We start from the raw sequence: 24180 nt of genomic DNA, 5'->3' as shown, positions 1-24180 counted from the left end.
TAAGAAGTGGAATTACACATCCTAGCACATAATTCAACCCCAATAAACAGTACACAAAAATTTGATAAATGATTGAAGAAGAAAATTTGCATTATAATTACCAATATAGTAGTAACATATAGAGAGTAAAGAATGAAAGGATGCCAGTCATTTCAAAAGATCTAAGCAAGAGATATTTATAAATTAGGTATGGAGGAAGGTTTCAAATTAGCAAATATGATAACGGTATTTTAGGATATATTAATTTCCTTGAAACAGAGTAAAGGAAAAGAAATAAAAATTATTATTAGTTAGTAATTGATACATTTTAATCGATTCTTTTATTAAATAACATAATAATTTAGAATAAGCCATAAGTTAATTAAAATATAAGTCTGGAGAATAAAGAGATCATATGGTCATTATAGACTCAGAAACTATGGGAAGTAAAGTAGATGTGAAGGAAACTCTTGGAGGGGGGTGATGATGAATTAACCACCAGAGAGGTGGAGAATCACACGGGACTCACAAGAAATAGGCAGAGTTTGGGTGTCCAGACCATGTGCACCCACAAGATATGTGGTATCAGACACCCAAGTGTAGAAAAGCAAGAGAAGTGATCAAAGAGTAAAGCTACAGTTCGTCCCCTCGAGTTTAGAAGTGAGAGAGGGACAAAGCACTCTTACAATATAGGCAGGGCTGGAGAGATGGCTCAGTCTGCTCTTCCAGAGGTCCTGAGTTCAATTCCCAGAAACCTCATGGTGGCTCATGACCATCTATGATGGGATCTGATGCCTTCATCTGGCAGGCTGGTGTACATGCAGATAGAGTACTCATATACACTAAATGCATGCATACATACATACATACATACTAAATAATCTTTTTTAAAAAGTATAGGCCAGAGTTACCCATTTAATATTTGTGATTAGTAGATCAATCATAATATGCTCACAGTGACAGCTTTTATTCTCTGCAGGCTCTTGATTCTGGCAGTCGGCATCTGTCCTCTTCTTTTCAAAAATATCACAACGAAAATTCGTCAAAGCTCTTACACTTGGGAACTTTCCCCACACGAATACTTCCTTGCTCCTGAACAACAGCCCCAGGGCATGCTCACTCAGTTATTGATCATTAATAAGACAGGTAATAATGTATTTCCAATTCACAAATGTATCTATGTTTCATTCTGAAGGTGCTGGACAAGGACTTGTGGTGGGGAGGTTTTAGGGAAGGTCAAGGGTAGCAGAATGCGGAGGCAAGGAAAAGAAGATTCTACTAAAAACACATTTCATTCAAAAATACCATAGAGATAGCTGAGACCTTATAGTCTCGTTTTAATTGTTTAATTAAAGAGAGTATTAATGGTATTCTAGTATGTACATATACCACATTGTATTTATCATTCACCTGTAAATGGATACATCCCCCTACATTCCCCTACCTGCAGGGATAATCAGTGGGGACCCAGGGCAGGAGAGAGAGGGGGGGGACAAGAGACACGAAGAATGAGAGCAAGTCAATCATACTGATCAAGCTCTCAAAACTTTATTCAGGAGTAGCAATATAAGCATAAGCAAGAGGAGGCTCCAAGGGAGGGGGAAAGAGCCCAGGGGCTCTCTGAAGGTCAGGTGGCAATCTTCAGCTCCTGGAACCAAGGGTCACAGTGTCCTCTTTTCCCATAAACATCCTTACTGTTATGACCACGAATGTTCTCTCAGGATTGTTTATGTAAGCTAGAAAATATCCACAAGGCCATGGCTGAGGCCATGGCTCCCAGCACCTACAAATGATTATGAATAATATTTTGATCAATGATTATGTATTTTTTGTAAAGATTTTTTTCATTTCTTTGGGGTATCCTCTTAGAACTGGGATTGTTGGATCATATAATACATATGTTTAAACTGTTAAGGATCCACTAAGTTGTTTTCAAAGTGAGTGCATGCGTATTCTAGCAATGTACGTGTTCAAATTCCTGCATCTCTTGGATGATTCCCACTCCTGATTTTTTTTATAAGTATCACACTTGTCACATGATATCTCCTGTTTCGTGTGGATGCATTTTCTATGTGGGTGCATGTCTTTGTAAACAAGGGTGTGTATGCACGAGTATGCATTTAAAGGCCAGAGTTTAACATTGGATGTTTTCCTCAGTCACCTTATTATTTAAAACTCTCTCTCACTGAAACTTGAACTCATTACGCTGCCTCCTCAGTGAGCTCCAGAGATCTGACCATCTTTGCCTCCCCAATGCTAGTATTACAAACATGTGCCAACACACCTGGATTTCTGTGTGGGTGCTGGGGAATTGAACTTCGGTCATCATCTTGCTCAGTGAGCACATTGTTGACCGAATGATCTCCTCAGTCCTTTTTCTCTTCTGGTCTCCATTTGTGTTTTGTTAATGGCTTGTGGTGCTAAGGGTCTTCTTGTGTGCTCGCTGACTTTCTCAGAGAAGTGTTCTTGCCAATTTTAGTAGATTTTCTTAAGTATTTGTTTCTTCATTTTCTGCATATGCTTAGGACAGTTTCGAGAGTTACACACTGGTTGATTATCTGGGTAGAAGCTCTGCAAAGTTATTCATGTCACCAGACTGACTTCCCGCATCAAGAAACTATTTGAAAATCAAGTAATAATCTCATAATAGTGTATTCTGTTTTCATACATTTAGTGGTTAGAAATTACCTACCATTAAAAGTCCATAGCTATTCATTGCAAGATTCTAGGGAAAAAAACTATTTCAAGAGTCATATGGTATGAAAGAGTTATATATTATCAGTAAATACATTTGTTGTAGCATAAATTCCTAGAGCAATTAGTCGAATTTTAATTCACGATGCAAGGGTATGATTATGTGGGAAAGTACAGTACATATTGTAGCATTGAGATTCAGAACTTAACATGGACTTTTCTATCTTTGAAATACCTAATATGTTGAATTGCACCTCAGAGGCAAGCATTGATGACTTTATCCATTCTGTGGAGCGCCAGAACATAGCTTTGGAAGTCGATGCTTCTGGAACCAGAGATGGAACAGATGACCCATCCTACAATGGAGCCCTTATAGTGTCTGGCAATGAGAAGGTATGCTAGTATCTAGCTCAGAATTTCCACCGAAGTGTGCAAAGATAATATAGCCCTAAAATACTCAGGTCTCCTCCAGTCTAAGAAATAGAAACAAGAGCAAGTGCACACACACTCTCTCCCCCCCCTCTCTCTCTATATATATATATATAGATAGATAGATAGATAGATAGACAGACAGACAGATAGATATAGATGATATAGATATAGATATAGATATAGATATAGATATAGATATAGATATAGATATAGATATAGATATAGATATAGATATAGATATAGATATAGATATATGTGTGTGTCTGTGTGTGTCTGTGTGTGTGTATATGTATATACTCCTATTTCCCTTTATAGATTTTATACCACATATAATCTTAGAAATGCTGTTTTGTCTATGACAATAAACACTTTAAAACATGACTCTAGCCCTAAACAAGACAGCTGGCAGATTAAATACATGATTTTGTTTCATTCTGAACATGCCTTGTTTTACTTACACCAGGGCTTGCTTTTATTTATACAGCTTTTTGTTTGTGTGTTTGTTTGTTTGTTTTTGAGATTATAATTTTCTTACAGCATTTGTGGGATTCTTTTGTTCTTATTTGAAAGCGCTTTTAAAACACACACGTCATTGGGGCTGAAAATGTAGCTCAGTGGGGAGAGCTCAACTCTCATACTGTGAGGTGGTGAATGTGATTCCCAAGCACCATCAAGAAACAACCACAACGTCATTGAATCTTAAAATCCCAAATTTTACTTTCCTTGGGAAAAAAATATGAAGACCTTTGATAATTAGGAGGTTTTGTTTATTATGTTTTTAGAACCACAGCTTTTCGTTTGCGTGCAATACCAAGAGATTGAACTGCTTCCCAGTTCTGATGGACATCCTTAGCAACGGGCTACTTGGAATGGTTAAACCGTCAGCCCGCATCCGAACCGACAGAAGCACGTATCTCGTGGTAAGTTCAAGTCCTTTGCAGCAGCATCCTCCCTGATCATCTTGTAAAATCCTGGAATCATAGCCTTTTGGAATCCACCAACTTGGATTCACAGTGGCTTCTGTGGCTTTGGAAAACCAGCATCTTTCAAGACCTCTGGGCTTTTAAAAATGCAAACTAAAACATTTTCCCTAAGAGGATAAGAGAGGACTAGAGTGAGAGTGTACAGAACTGTGATTAATACGAAGGAATGAACACACAGAATGAAATAAGAAAGGAGGTTGGGAGGGAGGAGGAAGGGGAGGAGGAGGGGGGAGCCTCTTTACTTTTACAAATGCTACTGAAGAAAGAATTCTGGACAAAGCTCAGGCTGGAATTTCAAACTATCCTCATTAGAATAACTCCAGGTTCTTGCCAGTAATATTAACTCCTTTGACCTACCTTAGTCTTACTATACCAACTTTTCCAAATACAGAACAAATTTAAAATTTCCATTTCTCCTCCTGATGTGCCTATTGTTAGATATGGTTCTTGAGCCCAGCTACCACATTTGAGATAATTAAAGATCAGTTGGGAAACTGAGGATGTCAGCTGTGACATATCATGTATTACCTAACATCGCCGTAAATCATAGAGTGAATGACATAAAAATACATTGTTAATACTTTCCCACTATGCAATGTTTTTGATCAATGCATGCTCTTGGGATCAGTTTCTTAACTGGCAAGTTTGAGCATGAAGTAGTCCAAAGTCAAGCTTACAAACTGGAAGGACTATGAAAAGTTTGGAGATCCCAACAGACACCCAAGACATACAATCAATTTAGCATTTTTAAAATTTATTCCAGGAAAAGAAACTCCCAATTTGTTCATTTAGCTTTTCCTTTTCAGGATGAAATTACTAATCCTTTAGAATACCTGGGGAATACTGCATTCTGGCTGATTCTGACCTCTGCTTGCCCTCCTTATATTGCCATGAGCAGCATCACAGACTATAAGGTAATAACGAATTGTGAGTAACTGGAACTTGAATTACTTTGTAAATTAGAAGCTGAAAGTATAGTGATTACATGCATACACACATACACACACACACACACACACACACACGATACAGTTTTTAATTAATCAATTTAAATAATTCTGTGTGTTAATTAAATACAATCATGCAGCTATACAAAATAAAATACAAAATTGGAAAATAAATCAATTCATCTATCTCCAATAGATTTTCAATCTAAAAGGTGTTGAAAATGTATAGAGTCCTTAAATCAACTTTTAAATGAACAAATGTTTGAGCAAATATTTTACTGAAGAAGATACACAAGTGGGAAATGTGTTAAGAACAATGGCTGACATGGTGAGTGATCAGAGAAGTGAGATGAGAAACTTTTATCCAAAGTGTATCTTGGCATGAACAAGTCTCTGCTGTTGGAAAACCAAAATTCTCATGCAAGCTGACCCCTAGATGCCCATTCAGATATGAATTAATAAGCAAATTCTGATATAACTATGAATACAATAGAATATTTTTCAGAATAAGTATTTTAAAACTTCCAACATTTAAATGACAATTTGTAAATTCCAATTTGTAGTTTTTCTGATTCAAATGAATCTTTGCAGTCTATAATTTATAGAATATAAAATATAGCAATTATATATTATACAATTATGTATTATATATGTTATATGCAATATCTAGAAATTACTGTGTATAAAATATAAGTATAACCTCATATATGGTGTATAGTATATGTAATTATATTTATCAAATAATTATTCCTGTTATATATAGTATTTTAAATTGCTTAAAGGGCTGAGATATGGCTCATTTGGCAGAGTGGTTGCTTAGTATGTGTGAAGTCCTGGGTTCAGTCCTACATAAAATCAGACCTGATAGTGGCTGCAGAAGGAACTTGTGCTGTGAGTTTAAGACTGGTCAGGGTTATATTAGACTCTGCCTCAAAAAAGAAAATGCAGTTGAATCAAATCACTTACATAATATTACATACACTTTTTTTTTTTTTTTTTTTTTTTTTTTTTTTTTTTTTTTGGTTTTTCGAGACGGGGTTTCTCTGTGTAGCCCTGTCCGTCCTGGAACTCACTCTGTAGACCAGGCTGGCCTCGAACTCAGAAATTCACCTGCCTCTGCCTCCCGAGTGCTGGGATTAAAGGCGTGCGCCACCACGCCCGGCTCACATACACATTTTATATGTGCAGTTAGACAGTTGTACAGACAATGGGAAATGCGTTGCTCAATAGATAAGCCTTCCATTCACACACTCAGCCCTGTAAGTCCCTGCCCACTCATGGGGATGTTTGATTATAGGAAATCTTCTTCACGTACCTCCCAGGTATGTGATGAACCACAATGTGACCATCACCAAAGCAGCTGATTGGTTGCTACATCTGTCAGTCATCCACACCTCTCAGCCTGGGTAGTACTTATCACAATAGTCCAGAGTTATTATAAATAAACATCAACATTAAATATTCTACAGTTTTTAAAACTCAAGCTGAAGTCACATGTTGTGTCTCTCTACTCTCTCCTGGACAGAACAAAGCTTGGTTCCAGCTGCGAGTCTCTGGCCTCTTCCCTTCGGCTTACTGGGTCGGGCAGGCACTGGTGGACATCCCCCTGTACTGCTTTGTCTTCCTCTTCATGTCTTTAATAGACTACCTTTTATGCTTCCAAGAAGGCATGTTTTCTATTATAAGTCACATCATACAAGTAAGTGCAAATGGTTTGTAAATGCAAACTGCTTTCACAAGCCGTGCTTTGCCGGGCGCTAACCATGGCAGCGTTTGTAGTCTACGGGTTTTCCTACCTTGCTTTAGTCGCTCTCTGAGACTCACATTTCCATTGTTGTTTTTAGATCCCATGTTCTGTTGGCTATGCCGTATCCCTGATCTTCTTAACGTATGTGATTTCGTTCATTTCTCGCAAGGGGAAAAAAAACAGCGGCCTTTGGTCACTTAGCTTCTATATTGTAAGTTACTTCGGGACATTTACCGTGCTTATGCCATATAAACTTCTAAGCTAATACTTTATGTCCTCGGTAAAATTGCCATTAATATTTTCAATTCCATATCTACATTTGCCTCAAGGACAGATAGCTTTTGAAATCTGCACTTCCCCCCACCCCAGCCCATTTCTGTACTTGTCTTTCATTAAAAGGTCACATTGTTTTTTTTTTTTTTAAAAAAAAAAAAAAAAAAAAACTACAAAATGTTGGTTTAGGAGAAAATTAGATCATTTGCATGTTTCCTGAAAGTGAAGTGATTAGAAAGGCCTCCACAATTTACCATACTACAGATTCTGTTGCTGGTATAGTTTAAAGTACAAACTAATGGGGCTGGAAAGGTGGCTCTGCAGTTAAGATCACTTGCTGCTCTTGCAGAAAACCTGAGCATCCACATCAAGGGACTCACAATCCCCCGTGAATCTAGGTCCAGGAGATACCCTCTTCTGGCTTCCATACACAGTGTCCGTGTGTTTGTGTGTGTGTGTGTGTGTGTGTGTGTGTGTGTGTGTGTGTGTGTGTGTATACATACACACAAATAAATTAATTAATTAAACTAGAAATTCAGAAACTACTTTTTCAAACTCCTTAGAGGATCAGCACCACAAAGACACACACACACACTCACACACATACACACGTAGTCTATGCATATTGTCATTTCCTGTGATTTCATAGTGGCAAAAAGTAAATTTATTCATTGAGTAAAATTTTATTGACTTCTATATTGTGCTGAAAATGAAGGCTGGTTGTGAGCGAAAAATGGATGGTGTCATCCCAGCGTTAGAAAAGATTACAGTTAATAGACAATGATTTATTAAACTAAGCATAATAAAGATGATCTGTGATCTTTTCCATCTTAAAGGTCTATTAGGCAATAAAGCAGTAAGCTCTATGAAAATAGTAGGGAGGTTTAAGAAGATAGAAGCAGAAATTTCACTTTAAAAGTACAAGCTAGGGCTAGGGAGATGGCTCAGTGTGTGGAATGTTTGCTATGCAAGCATGAGAACCTAGTTTAGAACCCCCACACCAGGCTTGAGAAGAGAGAGAGAGATGGCTGCATATGTGACTGGATACCCAGTGCTGGGGAATGGAGATGGGTAGATCTTATGACTAGCCAACCTAGCAAAGTGGTGACCTTTGGTTTAACCATGCTCAGGCCAAGCAAACCCACACATGCAAATGTACACACACACACACACACACACACACACATACCACACACACACACATCACATACAAACACCATACTCACACATACTACACACACCACATACACATCACACACATCACACATACCATACACATACACACATATCATACATACCACAAACACACACACACACACACCACATATACACATACCTCATACACATACACACATATCATACATACCACAAACACACACACACCACATATACACACACCACATACACACACATACCACACATGCCACATACACATATACACCCCACACACAAACACACACACACCACACACATCATACACATCATACACACCACATACAAACACACACACACAAACACATATACCATTCACATATACACACACCACACACCACACATATACCACATACACATACACACCACACATACACCACATACATTGCATGCACACACACCACATACATATGCATACACACAAACACATATACCATGCACATACACACACACACACACCCACACACACACACCACACACCAAAAATGGAGAAATGAAATCTGGAGAACATACAACAGTGCAATTTAGAGCATAAGGGATGAATGTGGCCCTAGAGGAGAGGTCACCCAGCTTCTCCTAGGAGCTCATTCCATTTTGCAGTGTGGATGACAGATGCAGGAAATAAACAAGAAAGAATCCTCTAGCAACTGTACAAACTTGTACAGCTTGTAAAACAGTGACACAAACCTCAGAAAGTAGCAAAAATGTTGAAGAAGTCATCACACATTGTTTTAAAAAAAATGAAGGGTGTTGTATGCCTATAATCTTTTTCTGTTGCCAGAAATTTGTCTTTTAGCATTTCTGCTTAATTTTCTCCACTGGTAGAGCTAACAAAAATAATCTGTTGCTATTGTTGCTGTTGGCTTTTTTTTTTCCAGTCAAATGTCAATTTCAAATTAATGCTTATCCTATTCTAAATTTGACCCCCAGAAGAAATGCATGTCAGTTTCTCCCCCTTGTCCATAGTTAAAGTATTTTATATAGCAGATTCTAGGTTTATCTGGTGATGTTTCGCGTGAGAATGTCTAAGCCAAAGCATTTCTCCTAAGTTGTTAAAAAAAAAAACAAAAAAACAGAGGATGCTCACACAAACACACTGCTTTCCTTTTGAATGAGAAAGTTGGAGCTGAAATTTAGAATGATATGTATGTGGTGTGTGTGTGTATGCGATGTGTATGGTATGTATGTGGTATGTATGTATATGTGATGTGTGTATGTGCATGGTATATGTGTTTGTGTGTATACGTTTGTATGTGGTGTGTATGATGTGTGTGATGTGTGTGTTTGTGTGTGTGGTGTCTTCCTCCTGCATGAGCATCTAGATTTTAAAGATACTATGTGTGATATAACGGGTGTGAGGCTTTAAAGGGGGACACAATGTCGTCATAAAATCCATTGCTTTGTGTGCTGATCTTTTAAATTAATTTACAGAAGTAAAAAGGAAAGTTGGACTGTGTTATCTTCATCATGAGATCTCTTGATCTGAAGACATGAAACTTAGAGCAGCTAACATGTATGTTTGTGCTCCCTATAGATCACTGTGTTCTCAGTGGTTGTGATGTTTCTGGATTTCAACATGGATGGTGTACTGTACTGCATCATCTTTTTAATACCACCATCCACTCTGACTGGATGTTTAATCTTGTCTATGCATGTAAGTAAGATACTGTCTCAAATCCTGGAACTTGTGACAGTTTATAAAAGTTTGACATCCTCATGGGTCTCTAGAACTTACAGAGCGTGCATGAGGATGCTGGTGGCTTTTCTTCCAGGTGGGACATTGTGTTCCACTTGACATTTAATAGAACAGCTGACCCCTGTTTAACACATGGAGATGGGTAGGACTAGGTGGCGGGAAACAGAATATGATTCACAGTCATTTTATGCCTTCAGTGTTTCTAGGCTTACTTAGGTTCGAATGGATGTGGATAAAATGATGTTAAGCTTCGTGATTTGGGGGAGGGGAGGTTGGAGAAGCATCCTACACAAATACATTCCCTTCTTTCTATATGATATATATGCCTCTGTAAGAAGAAGAAAGTTGCCTGGTATAGAAAAGAGGTAGCAATGAGGTGGAGGAATGGAGGGGAGGCATCAGGCGAGAAGCAGAGGGCACAGGAAGTGTCTGGATTTCTGTGGAATAAAACTAAAAGTAGGTCTCTCATCATTTGAGGAGGGCTGGCTCAACATACCTCAGATCCTCTCTCACCAAGTGATCAGTAAAACTCATTGCTTCCGATAAAATCTCTTTGACCGGCTCCTCAGTGCACATGTCAGAATGAACACTTGCCTGAAATTTCTAGTGCACTTGGGAAAATGTCATTGAGACTGTTTAGGGTCAATTCAGATTCCCAGTGATAAAAAAAAAATCTGTGAAATGAAACTTCCCTATATAACTACTTTTTTTTTCTTTTCTAGCTTTTCATATATCGGGTCTTTGAAGGAGCACATATTGTAGAGCCATTCCTGGTATTCCTCATTGTAAGGATGTGTTCTTTTTACTGGGTTCTAAATCATACTCAACAATGTTAATTCATGCTGTGTTTTTACTAACACAGAGATAAGATTTTCATAATACATACAAATATAGTATTTGTAAAGGCAGAGACAGCTATTTTTATAAAGATTAACTGACAAGATAATTACTGGCCAAATATTAAGAACACTTGTACCTGTGATAGAAAAAAAATTATAGTCCATACTTACAGCTGATTTGTAATGAAAATGAATGATTTCCAAATGTGCCAAGGAGGATGTTGGAAATTTAAACTGTTATTGAATATAGCTCTTGTCAAGAATTATACCAGTTCACTTCATACTAAGGCAATGGTCGTTTTGTGCTTTCTAACGCACTCCCCCTCTCTCTCCCAGCCTTTCCTTCATGTTTTCCTTTTTATTTTTACCCTTCGATGTCTGGAATGGAAGTTTGGAAAGAAAACAATGAGGAAAGATCCCATCTTTAGGTAGGAAGAGATCGAACTGAGGGTTATTTTGTTTCACCAATCAATATTCTGGGTTTTTTTTTTCTTTCATGCAAAGACAAGCCAATTAATAAACCTATGGCCGCTGTGTCGGGATAGACTGTGGGAGAAGGATGTACTGGAGCTAACCGAGGCTCAGATACACAAGCCAAAGAAGACTGTCTGTGATGCAGTGACAGAAACAGACCCACACTGCTGACAGTAAAGTCTCTGACAGGGCATGCAATGCAACCCGGGAGGAGGGGTAATGGGGCTGGATCTAAAAGGCTGTCGTTTTGTATAGAGAGGTAGTTAAAAAGAGTGCTGCCATTGGTCCCTGTACATAGGCAGGATACATTTTGGGTCAAAGGTTTTTGTGGGTGTGTTGCTGTCCTCATTCCTCCCCTGGGAGTCCTGTCTGGCTACAAAAAGTGGCCTCTTCAGGATCCATATCCCTCACTGTTAGGAATCTCAGCTAGTCATCCCCTTAAACCCTCTGGAGTTTTTCCCCATCCCGGGTCTCTGGCATGTCCTAGAGATTGCCTCCCCCTCCATCTGATCTCTCTTTTTTCTCCCCTGCTCTCCCTACATATGACCTCCTCCTCCCTGCCCGGCTCTCCTCCCAATACCCTCTTCCACCAAGTTCTCTCCTTCCATCAACTTCCAAAATCTATTGTTTTTCCACTTCTAAGAAAGATTTGACCATCCTCCCTTTGACCCTCCTTGTTATTTGGCTTCTTTGGGTCTGTTGATTATAGCATAGCTATCCTATACTTTATGGCTAATATTCACTTATAAATGAGTACATACCATGTATCACACCCAGGAGCTTCCCCCATCCCAGCTCTCCAGCTAGTCCCAGAAATGCCCTCAACTGATTTCCATTCTCTCTCCCAGCCCTCTCCTGCTACCCTCCCCACACCTGATCCCCTTTCTGTTCCTCACACTATCTATTGCCAAGTTCCCTCCCTTGGGTCCTCTAATTTCTTTAGATCTGTGAATTGTAGCATGGTTATCCTTTCTTTTATGGCTAGTATCTACTTATAAGTGAGTACATACCATGCTTATCTTTCTGGACCTGGGTTACTTCACTCTGATTTTAATGGTGTGTAATTATGTATTTCATGTATTTTCCTGAGTGTAGTTAGCCTCATTGGGTTGGAATTTTCCTTCTAGTATCCTTTGTAGGGCTGGTTTAGTGGAAAGGTGTTGTTTAAATTTGGGTTTATCATGAAATATCTTGGTTTCTCCATCTATGGTGATTGAAAGTTTTGCTGGGTATAATAGTCTGAGCTGACATCTGTGGTCTCTTAGGATATGCAAGACCTTTGCCCAAGTCCTTCTAGCTTTTAGAGTATCAGTTGAGATATTGGGTAAAATTCTTATAGGTTTGCCTTTATATGTTACTTGACCTCTTCCCTTTCAGTTTTAAAAATTCTTTTTTTGTTCTGTATATTTAGTGTTTTGATGATTATGTGGAGGATGTTCATTTCTACTCCAACCTGTTCAGTTAAGTTTCTTGTACATTTATAGGCATCTTTTTCTTTGGGTTAGGGAAATTTTCTTCTATGATTTTGTTGAAGATGTTTTCTGGGTCTTTGAGCAAGGAATCTTCTTCCATTCCTATTATTTTTAGATTTGGTCTTTTCATACTGTACCAAATTTCCTGGAGGTTTTGTGTCATGAACTTTTTAGATTTTCCATTTTCTTTGGCCAATATATTGATTTCTTCTATTGTATCTTCTATGCCTGAGAGACTTTCTTCCATCTCCTGTATTCTGTTGGTGATGCTTGCATCTGTTCCTGTTTTCTCTCTCTTGGGTTTTCCATTTCCAAGATTGACTCAGTTTGTGTTTTCTTTATTGCCTCTATTTCCCTTTTCTGGTCTTGGACAGTTTTACTCATATCCTTCACCCGTTTGATTGTATTTTCCTGTGTTTCTTTATATCATTTGCTTCCTCTTTTAAAGCCTCTACCTGTTTAAATGTATTTTCCTGCATTTCCTTGAGGGATTTATTCATGTCCTCTTTAAAGGTCTCTATCCTCTTTAAAGGATTAGATTTCATATCCTTTTCTTGTGCTGCAGTTTCATTAGGATATCCAGGTTTTGTTGTAGCAGGACAACTAGGCTCTAAAGATGTCATATTGCCCTGGAACTTGTTGATTGTTTTCTTAGACTGTCCTTTAGGCATCTGGTTTTCCCTGGTATTGACTAGATAATAGCAACAGGGCTTCAGGTGGGGGGAACCATGGGCCAGACAATGTAGGTCAAGAAACCTGACTCTGCTGGCTGTGCCTCAAGCCAACCCCACTGGTAAGGAACCTATGAAGCAATGTTCCAAGTTGGTTGTTCTTGGGGCTCCACAGTCTTCCACAGTGTAGTAGGAGGCTCCTGGGGTCCCACAAGGATCCTCAGGACTGAAAAGTGAGCCCAGAGATACAGAATGGAGCTCGGAGGCCCATGCATAGCTCTGAAGGCTGTGTCCTAGGCTTACCAATTGGGATGGCAGGCAGATCTGACTGGGATGGGATTTGTAGGTCAGGGTTCCACGCTGCTTAGTTTTGGTGCCCCCAAAGGTTTCCACTGGGAATACTGATGCTCTTGGAGTCCTGCAAGGCTCCTTTGGACTGAGTAGTGAGACCAGAGCTAGACAATAGGTCCCCAGAGACAGCACACACCTCTGCAGGCTATGTCTCCATCATGACCATCTGGGAAGGGTTTGGTGGGGCAGAGTTCCAACCTGGTTAGTTTTGGGACTCCTGAAGTGTTCAATGGGGAAGCAGGATGCTTCTAGTCTCCTCCAGACCCACAAGGCTCCTCCAGACTGAGAGAGAGCCCAGAGCTCCCTTAATTGACTTAATATTGCTCATGTCTTATGCAGGTAACCACAGCTGCTGCACAGCATGGTCATGTGTGCAACACCATGTCATGACCAGAGAACATTTTACAGCAGCCCTCCCCATCCTCTGGCTCTTGCATTCTTTCTGCCCACTCCTTCCTGTTATTTTCTGAGCCTTGAGGAAAGAGATGAAACAGATGTTCCATCTTTAACTGAGTACTCGCAGTAGCTTATTTTCTGATATAGTACGAACTTTAAATACTCTGGCCCATTTCCCCCATCAGAACAAAATAGTTTACATTGTTGGGCTATACTATTTTCAAAAGGATGTTTCAGATTATTTCTTATTATTTGAAAAGTAATCTTCCCATCACTAAGAAGAATAGAAGATAGGTAAAGAATGATGGTGACTAAGCATGGTAGTGCTGACCAGGGCAAGAGGAGTCACATGGGATGAGTGCAGAATGGACCAAATGGAAACATGATGCATTTCTCATCTTGTAGTCCACTTGATAATGGGTTTAGAACAATGAATCATTGTTGACACAAAGATAAAGGCCACAAGTCAATTATTAGTGACTGGTTCTGACCTTAGAATTTCTCCAAGAAACAATGATGTGTATCAAAACCCAGAAGAGCCAGGAGATGAGGATGAAGACGTTCAAATGGAGAGAATGAGAACAGCGAATGCCTTGGTATCCACCAGTTTTGATGAGGTAAGCACACAACGTAGCTCTCTTACCAAACAATGCCAGTGTGTGCTCATTAAAGCAACTGGTCTACCAAACAATGCCAGTGTGTGCTCATTAAAGCAACTGGTCTACCAGACTTATTCTCTAATGATGCTTCCTTTCCTTCATCCTAACAAAAGAGAGTCACTGTTTTATAGAGTGGCCATTGTTTTTACATTAAAATGAGCAGATTGAAAGTCAATGTTTCCAATCCTTAGTATAAGCTAAAAAACAGAATACAGGTGAAATCACTAAAATCATGAAAGACTTTGAGAAACTGAGCATGTAGTGACAAATGTCACTGTTTCTAGTGAGAATGTACAGTATTCAACATAAGGCACACTGGTGCTTTTTGTGTCTTTTGCGTGTTTGGGGAGTCGGGCATGCCCTCTAAAACAATGTGTTTCTTGGTAGATGTCTTTGTAGGGGAAGATCATCGAATACTTTCCATAGACAAGGGCTAAGATAAGAAAAGAAGTAGATAATGATGGTGCCCACTAGGATCTCTTTGATGCACAGTTAGGGTAGTGTAGGGGATACAGCTCATTCAAAGTCAGTGGAGAGAACAGGCTGATGTGATATTCTTCTTGTTTACAGATGCCAGTCATTGTTGCTAGCTGCCTACGCAAAGAGTATGCAGAGAAGTGGAAGCATTGCCTTTCCAAGAAGAAGGCTAAGATAGCCACCAGGAATGTCTCATTTTGTGTCAGGAAAGGTTAGATATGTGGTTTTCAAAAGTTGGCTCAAATATTGAAACTATTGAACTATTTCTTGGTTCTTGATAAAAATCCTTCACATACTGTCTTCTCACTCACATGCGGACTCCTCTCCAGGGTAGCCTGAAAACTCCTTTACACATTTCATTTTTAAGTATATTCATTTACTCTAAGAATAGGGGACCAGTTCTATCTACAGAGGAACCAACACTACCACATGCCCCATGAAAGTCATTAAATTTTCTCTTAAACTCACACAACTGACATCCTAATGTTTACTATTTTTAAAGAGAATTGGTTGGGGGTTGAGGGTGTAGCAGTATTTTCTGAAGGCTTATGTTAGGGGAACTCAATTTCTAATATTATTACAAAAGACTAAAGATCACAGGAAACAGAATCAGACACTCTTAGTTTCTAAGAATGGCTTTCCAATTTCCATTAGTGTAATCTTGGGAAAATACCTCATTCTTGAGACTTTTTATCACCAAGAATGAAAGAAGAGATTGTGACAATTTCTTGGGATAGTTGTGACAGTTAAATGGGTCATACAATGTATAAAACTTATCAAATGGCATACATCAGACAGTGAGAGTTAAGACAATGTTTTATGCTTAGTTTTACTGTAAATTTAAGTTCAATATAATCCTGTGTTTCAGGTGAGATTCTAGGATTGTTGGGACACAATGGAGCTGGCAAAAGTACATCTCTTAAAATGATAAGTGGAGACACAAAAGTCACAGCTGGGCAGGTAGGTGGCATATTATTTGAAAATTTTTCAGATGTCTCAGATGACTGAAGTGATGAATGCAATACACAGGAGAGTAAATTCATATGCACACTATATAGAAACTAAGTGCTTGAGAAGAACAATTATTTATACCTTCAAAGACACACAGAATGTTCTGTGACAGATTACAAAACCAATATGAGAACACATATAATCCTATTAACTTGTCAATAAAACACTTCTAATGAGCACTTTCCTCTTAGCATGTAATGCTTTAATCTTATATAAAATTGTTTATAAAATTTTAGATATTCACTGTCCTTTAGAAACCACTAAGTTGCTCAAATGTGTGTGTGTGTGTGTGTGTGTGTGTGTGTGTGTGTGTGTGTGTGTGTGTATTTCAAATACACTATTTGGAAGGACCATTTTTTAATAAACTGTAAAAATGAGCATCAGAGAAGTCAAGTGGACTTAAATCACACATACAGGAAGTGGTTAAGTAAAGTAGACAATCAACAACAACAAAAAGAGGCATCATAGACCAGAAATGAAACCTCCCCCCCCCCCCGATTCTGCAGCAGATTCTTGAAGATCCCTTTGCAAAGTCCAGGGAGGCCAGGGCAAAGGATAAAGCAGAAGTCTATGGATCTGCACCTTGGAAGAGGGGGGGGGTGGTCAAGCCAGGAGGTAAAAAAATAGGCAGGGATACAACTGGCAGATATCCCCTCACCCCGAAAAGATAGAGAAGATGGCAGGCTACCATGTCCTTTTGAAGCCAGGGCAGCAGCAGCTGGTCAGGAAATGGTGGGTGAGCTGCATCCTCATTTCAGCTCCAACTGTCTCCACTGCTCTCCGACTCAGTCCTTTTTCTGACCCTCAACTCACTGACTTATTTCTCATGAGGTGTGGAAGCACAGCAGATGACTCTTCATGGTTACCTTGCGACAGAACACAGTAAAAGTAAGTTGGCTGAGGCAATGGCTCAGTTAGTAGATAGCTTGATGCACTATCTAGGACCTAACTTCATTCTTCAGAAACCACGGGAAATCCCACCATGGTAATACGTGCTCTTAACCCTAGTGCTAGGGCCCTAGGTACAAGCAGCTATACTCCTGGCCTTTACTGGACATAGAGCCTATTCTAATTGGTAAGCTACAAGCCCAATAAAAGACCCTGTGTCAAAAATAAATAAATAAATGAATGAATGAATAAACAAACAAACCAAGAGACATTCCCTGAGGTTGGCATCATGGAAGTGACTTAGTCACAACAGCCAACATGATGGTTTACAGCCTTGTTCTCCTACTCCATCACTTTCAAGATCCCCCTCTCCTCTGTGACTGTCAGGTCACCTCCTACTTATCTTACTGGTGGCTACAGGAGATGACCTCTCTGTCCTTGGGCTGCATCTCTCCTCATCCCCTTGCTCATTCTGCTCCAGCACACCTGCTCTTGCCTTGGTCTAGGAACAGCACATCAAGTGGCAGTCCTTCATAGGCTTAGATCTTACTCTTTGCTCTGTGCCAAATCCCTACCCCCACCCCCTAAAAAAAGCCTGGCTTTTACCCTATGAGTGAAAACTTCTCCTCTCCCATTAAAAGGATCCCTCAGAGAATGACCGGCTAATCAACCAACCCAAGGTTGCTTCTGCAATTTCTCTCCATCTAAGCCTTCTGGTGCCCACCACAGCGCCACTCTGACTGACCTTATTCTATTTACTCTTTCCTCTACTTGTTGTTTGCCTGGTTCTCTCTGTAGAATCGAAACCCCAAAAACAAGACACTAATAACTTTTAAGCTCCTCATCTATGAGCATTAAGTGCAGCCTCTGTCACAGAGGAGGTATTCAGAAGAACACAGAAGAGAAAGTGAGGGTAAGGAGTCATTCTAAAGGTGCTTCATTTAGAAAATTGTGAAAACACTGAATACGAACTGGGGACCAAAGTGACACTGGGAGACTTTTGACAGTCCACTTAGAAAACTAAGTTTCTGGCTAGGCACACATTTATTCACAGGTAATTACTACTAACAAGCTCTCTCCAGTGTAAGGTGTCGGCACACAGTTAAAATTCCCTTTGGTCTGGGAGGGAGTGTCTGTGAGAGAGCTGTCACAGGAGTAGTCCTTGAGGCTGTGTAGAATGTGGGCTCTAGTGATGAACTTTTATCTATAGGTGCTACTGAAAGGAAGCAGAGAAGGGGATACCCCGGGGTTCTTGGGGTACTGTCCTCAGGAGAATGCTCTGTGGCCCAACCTCACTGTGAAGGAGCACCTGGAGGTATTTGCTGCAGTGAGGGGCTTGAGCAAAAGTCACGCTACAGTCGCCATCACAAGGTACATGGGTGGGGGTGCACCTACAACAGGAGGAGGTCCGGGAGAAAGTGGGTGACACCATTTGCAGAAAACTTGGGGTGAAATGCTCAAGACGCTGGGCAGATTTAAAATTAGGAATTAGTTTTCCTGTTTGGGGTGGGCGTTGAGTGTTTTTCCCCTGTCATTAAACATGGAAAAGGGGGAATATATTGGTAAAATTTATTGAAAATACTAAAATTTAATGTATTGATCATAGATTAACTATTTGAATTCTATGACATGATACTGTTTAAGAAGGGCTCACTTCAGTCAACAATATCACCTTTTTCCCACTAACACACACACACACACACACACACACACACAAGCTCCAGAATTCCATCTACTAGTCCCACTTCCCAATCTCATCCAGGCTCACTGCCCCACCTTCCCATTCTCTATTTTCACTGAGTAGTAGATGGTGATATTCTGCTGTCTCTCTTCAGGTTGGTGGATGCACTCAAGCTGCAGGACCAGCTGAAGTCTCCTGTGAAGATGCTGTCAGAGGGAGTGAAGAGAAAGGTATAGGCAGGGCTCAGGAGGTACAGCTTCGAGCACACCTCAAGGAGGCACACTTGAGGTGATGCCACATGGGGTGTCCCCCTTGTTGCAGCTGTGCTTCATGCTGAGCATCTTGGGGAACCCGTCTATATTGCTTCTGGATGAGCCGTCCACCGGGCTGGATCCTGAGGGGCAGCAGCAAATATGGTGAGGAACTGCTGGCACTGGGGTTGAACCCACTCCTAGAAGGGGGCTTGAAAACAGATTCACTCACTCAGAAATTGTTTTTACCAAGCATAAGGCACAGGGTTCAGATTCCCAATACCCACACAAAAATCCAGGGGTAATCTTGCTTGCTGTAGTCTGAGCGCTGTGGAGCTGAAATCAGAAGAGCTGGAGCTCACTGAATAGCTAGTCTCAAACAATTGGTGAGCTCCAGGTTCAGTGAGAGCCACTATTTCAAAAATCAATGTGGCTAACAGGATACCCAACCTTGGCCTCTGGCCTCTACCTACACATGTACACATGTGCACTTACACACACATGGCACATGCACACAGGCACATAAAACACACAGAAAGAATGATAAAAGTATATCTTAAAACTTTTTTATGTACATAAAGAAACAAAACTACCAACACCCTTAGTAATGATCAGTGGTTTGCAAACTAGCATTTCTCTAGTAATATTTCTCAAACATCTCTGAGAAAGGAAGCACACATAGCACTAAGCTGCAAGCCACTCACTGTGTGTGCTAGAGCAGCGTAGGTATCTCTGGGTTGGTACAGGAACTTCTGAATCCCAGTCACGTGTCTGCTGCTGGGCATCAGAACAGTGGTTCTCGGGAAGTTGTAAAACCTGTCATGTATTCGGCAATGACTTCCTTCTGCTGGCTTGGGCGACACTGTTGAGTTCCACATCATTCTGTCCCCCATGTGCCTGCCTGTTTTGACAGAATTTTCCTCTTCATACATGCCTGTAATAAATACTGCATTCTGTAGGTGCTCCTTTTCAATGCGTGCTTCCTTTTTCTGTCCCTTTCTTATTTATTATGCTACTTTCTAAATTGTTAATATTGTCTTGACAATATAGGCAAGCAATCAGGGCCATCATAAAAAATACAGACAGGGGCGCCCTGCTGAACACCCATTACATGGCAGAGGCTGAGGCTCTGTGTGACCGAGTGGCCATCCTGGTGTCTGGAAGACTGAGGTGAGTATGTGTCTTGAGACCACACTGACTCTTGCAATGTGTGACTAGATGGTGTTTCCCATAGACAAGGAAATAAGTGTTAATGGCTAGAATTGCTAGACCCCAGTTAACAGCAAGAACCCTAAGACAGACCTGGTATGAAGCTGAGGGTTTCAAACACTGCCACACAAACTTTTCTTTCCCTATTCTGAACACGTCCTTCTCCAATTCCCAGGTGTATTGGATCCATCCAACATCTCAAAAGCAAATTTGGCAAAGATTACCTGCTGGAGATGAAGGTGAAGACCCTTGAGCAGGTGGAGCCCCTCAACACGGAGATCATGAGGCTGTTCCCCCAGGCTGCTAGGCAGGAACGGTAACGTTGCTCTTTGGTTTTGATCTGATACCAAATGTTGGTTTCCCCCTGTCAGTTATACTGGTTTGTAGTCAGTTGGAAGGAAACTTAGAAAAATTACTCGATAGATATTTGATGGAAAGCAGAGAAGATAGAGCTGATGTAAAAGCAGATGTACCATATGTTGTAGCCCTACTATGTGCTATGTCCCATCCTTGGCTTGTATCATCTCTTTCTCACGAAGACTTTTCGAGATCAAGGTTGTCATTCTAAACTAAAATAATATGTTTGAGGGACTAGAAGGTAATTCAGGGTTAAGTGTTTGCTGAACAAACATGAAAATATGAAAGTTACTCAACACCCACATAAAAAGCCCAATGTGATTGCACAGTCCTGTAATCCCTACACCAAGAGTGGAGGCAGGTAAATCTTGTTCTTTTGATGGCCAACTAGTCTAGCTGAACTAGTGAGACCCAGGTTCAGTTAAAGACCCCTTTTCAAAAAAATACAGTGGAGAACAATAGAGAAAGACACACAAAGTTAATATCTAATCACTACATAGGCATGCTCTGCCAAACACACACACACACACACACACACACACTCACACATACACACACACACTGTGATTCCAAAAATGTTTTCTGAGAGTCTGGCCCTTTAAACAGTGCTGAGACTCAGTGTACAGCCCATAATCAAACAGAAATGTATAATGAAGATGGAGAGAATGAGCAGTGTATGAGAACGGTTGCCCCATAGGCTGTGAGAAAGTATATTATTAAATATACTCTAAGCCTCTCTGATGTCCACATTTATCTTTTTTTTTTTAAGTTATTTATTAAATCTCCACTACTGAATTCCTTGGTAGTGAATTGCTTGATTCTTTGTCAGAGGTAACACTCTTCTCTGGTGACTATGAGGGGGAAGAGGGGTGTGCTTGGCATTCCGCAGTCATCTAGGTCTCTATTCCTATATGAAACCCTGAGAAACCGATAGTTTCAGAGCTTGAAAGAAGAAGAAGCCAAGTGCCAGTGTTGAGCTTTGACAGTGAGGCCAAAGGCTATTCAGGCTTATCATCTATTAGCACCTGAGCTTAGCTATTCTCCTCCACTCAACGATCCAAGAGTCCAAAACCCTCTGGCTCTTACTCTCCCATTAATCCTCCTTGTGGATTCAATAGTGTGGCATTTGTATGAAGAAAGACATGGAGACCAACAGAAGAGAATAGAGAGCTCATAAATAAATCCATGCTTATCTGGTCATTTGATCTTAAACCGGAGTGGCAAGAATAAGAGAGTAGATCCATTGTTAAAAATTCTTAGTCGTGATTAAAAATAACAGCAGTTGAGGAGTGAGGTTGTAATGAGTTTAGCCCTAGCTGATGTGTTCTCCCTGTGTTCCCAGGTACTATCCTCTGATGGTTTACAAATTACCAGTGGAAGGTGTGCAGCCTTTATCCCAAGCTTTCTTCAAGTTAGAGAAAGGTAAGAGCCAGAACTTTGTCTCAGAAAGTAAGACAATGAGGAGGAAATTATTCAAAACAGGAGGATTACCGCATGTTCCAGCCCAGCCAAAGCTACAAAGTGAAACACTGTCTCAGAAAGGAAAAGAAAAGAAGAGAAGAGAAGAGAAGAGAAGAGAAGAGAAGAGAAGAGAAGAGAAGAGAAGAGAAGAGAGAGAAGAGAGAGAAGAGAAGGAAAAGAAAACAAGAGAAGAGAAGAGAAGAGAAAAGAAAGAAAAGAAAACAAGAGAAGAGAAAAGAGAAGAGAAGAGAAGAGAAAAGAAGAGAAGAGAAGAGAAAAGAAAAGAAAAGAAAAGAAAAGAAAAGAAAAGAAAAGAAAAGAAAAGAAAAGAAAAGTGGGGAGGGCATGGGAGGGGAAGGGACAAAGGGAAGGGAAACTGTTGCAGGATATTTGATTACATTGTCAACCCCGATATTGGAGATTGTGTTATTTACTGTGGGGTGGGGGGGAGGGGCGGGATACTGTTTTTAGTGGTGGTGTGGCTCCAATTCTCTTCCATGCCCTTCACATTCTATTCTGGTTGACAAGGAAAGTTCCAAGTTCAATCGTGGGTCTCTTCAGTATCTTTTAGAAATAGTGCATGAAGCTATTCTCTCCCTAGAAAATCTCAGACGTCCTCCTCTGGAATCTTTCAAAACAGCCTAATTCAAGCATCTTTCGTCAGCATCTTCCTATGTGGCTGTGCAAAATCAGTGGCTCATGTATAAGAAAAGAACATTTCTCATTTCCATTTCTCTCTTAAACCCAGAATCCAAAAAGTACCCAGCATGTAAGCCTAATACAAGCAGTGTTCCTCCAATGAAAGTAAATGTGTTGATGTATTTTAATTTGAGCAGACTTATCGTAACACAATTAACATTTTAATTATGTGTGTCTGCTGTTGGCTTATGAGACTATCTATATAAGAAAATATGCATGCTCCTAAATGCATTTCTCCTTATACAGTTAAGCAGACCTTTGACCTGGAGGAGTACAGCCTCTCTCAGTCCACCCTGGAGCAGGTGGGTCATTGGTAATGACGTTACCACCCACAAAATGCATGCATATGATTTGCTGCTCTGATTCACTTGCAACTCCATGTGACATCTCTCTTTCTCATCCATCCTTTCCAGGTCTTCCTAGAGCTCTCCAAGGAGCAGGAGCTGGATGGCTTTGCGGAAGAACTAGACTCCTCCATAAAGTGGAAGCTCCTCCCACAGGAAGAGGTTTAAGCCAAAAACATCTCCTCTTTGTTCCTCAGGGATTGGAGAAAGGGGGTGAGTACTGTATAGAGGCTGGACCACAGGGAACCTTGCCTAGCCTTCTCCATATCCCTGTAGGGCATTTGATGCCATAGTTCTGTAGAATGTTGAATAAACGGTTACTTTTATACAATTATTTCCATTTCTGAGTATGGTATATTTAGTTAAAATATTTTAGATAATTTTTTTGTATCAAAACTGTAGGCTTAGATTTTTCAAAACTAACTTTAATAAGGGTTCTTAAGTTCTTCAACCTCCCTTCTAGTTCACCAGCCAAAGGTAGGTAAGAAGAAAGGTTAAAAGGAAATGAGGGATGTGGATCTATTTGGAAGTAGTTCTTTGGGGGCAGTTCCAAACATGAATCAGTATCGGCTATCCAGTGCAGTCACAAGCACCAAACACAAATCAGTAGCAGGAGGCTCAATCCAGAAAAAACCACGAAGCTCCACCAAATAGGAATGAGTCCACAGAATGTCAGGAGCCATCATAGGAGAAGCTAAAAGCCAGCAGGTGATCTTCCTGAGATGGGTCCACCTTGGATTAAAAGCTACAATGGCTCCGGTAGGCAAGGCCCAGGAGAAATCCATTTTAGGAAAGATTCCTGCTATTAATATGCTTTTCCTATTATTATTATAATACATATTTAACCATAGCTAGGTATTAGTTCACCCTTTTGAGCAGATCTCTGCAGATATACAAAGATGTAGTGTCTTGTACTGATGGTATATAGACAAATAGATGGCTTCTTAATTCTTAATGTTGATCCTATAAGAATTTCT

At 40.2% G+C, this 24180-nt stretch overlaps 1 protein-coding gene across 3 annotated transcripts in view; it reads left to right on the top strand.

Moving 5' to 3' along the window:
* Positions 1-23448, top strand: part of LOC110331577 (ATP-binding cassette sub-family A member 8-B) — a 58630-nt gene extending 35182 nt beyond the window's left edge. For 2 of the 3 annotated variants that reach the window (XM_021212312.2, XM_029546003.1), the window contains exons 20-39: positions 959-1125; positions 2933-3066; positions 3888-4025; positions 4895-5002; positions 6561-6734; positions 6880-6993; positions 9802-9921; positions 10686-10748; positions 11139-11230; positions 14663-14783; positions 15396-15513; positions 16171-16262; positions 18412-18572; positions 19037-19112; positions 19204-19298; positions 20184-20303; positions 20518-20658; positions 22042-22121; positions 23106-23161; positions 23273-23448. In XM_021212312.2, the coding sequence (XP_021067971.1) occupies positions 959-1125; positions 2933-3066; positions 3888-4025; positions 4895-5002; positions 6561-6734; positions 6880-6993; positions 9802-9921; positions 10686-10748; positions 11139-11230; positions 14663-14783; positions 15396-15513; positions 16171-16262; positions 18412-18572; positions 19037-19112; positions 19204-19298; positions 20184-20303; positions 20518-20658; positions 22042-22121; positions 23106-23161; positions 23273-23371 (2269 nt within the window). In that variant the 3' untranslated portion in view covers positions 23372-23448. The remainder of the gene's footprint in view (positions 1-958; positions 1126-2932; positions 3067-3887; positions 4026-4894; positions 5003-6560; positions 6735-6879; positions 6994-9801; positions 9922-10685; positions 10749-11138; positions 11231-14662; positions 14784-15395; positions 15514-16170; positions 16263-18411; positions 18573-19036; positions 19113-19203; positions 19299-20183; positions 20304-20517; positions 20659-22041; positions 22122-23105; positions 23162-23272) is intronic. The other variant, XM_029546004.1, reaches the window with a different exon arrangement.
* The last annotated feature ends 732 nt before the right edge of the window (positions 23449-24180 follow it).

Source organism: Mus pahari, chromosome 14 (assembly GCF_900095145.1).
Source record: "Mus pahari chromosome 14, PAHARI_EIJ_v1.1, whole genome shotgun sequence".
Taxonomy (NCBI): domain Eukaryota; kingdom Metazoa; phylum Chordata; class Mammalia; order Rodentia; family Muridae; genus Mus; species Mus pahari.
This window is presented reverse-complemented; position numbering and strand designations above follow the sequence as displayed.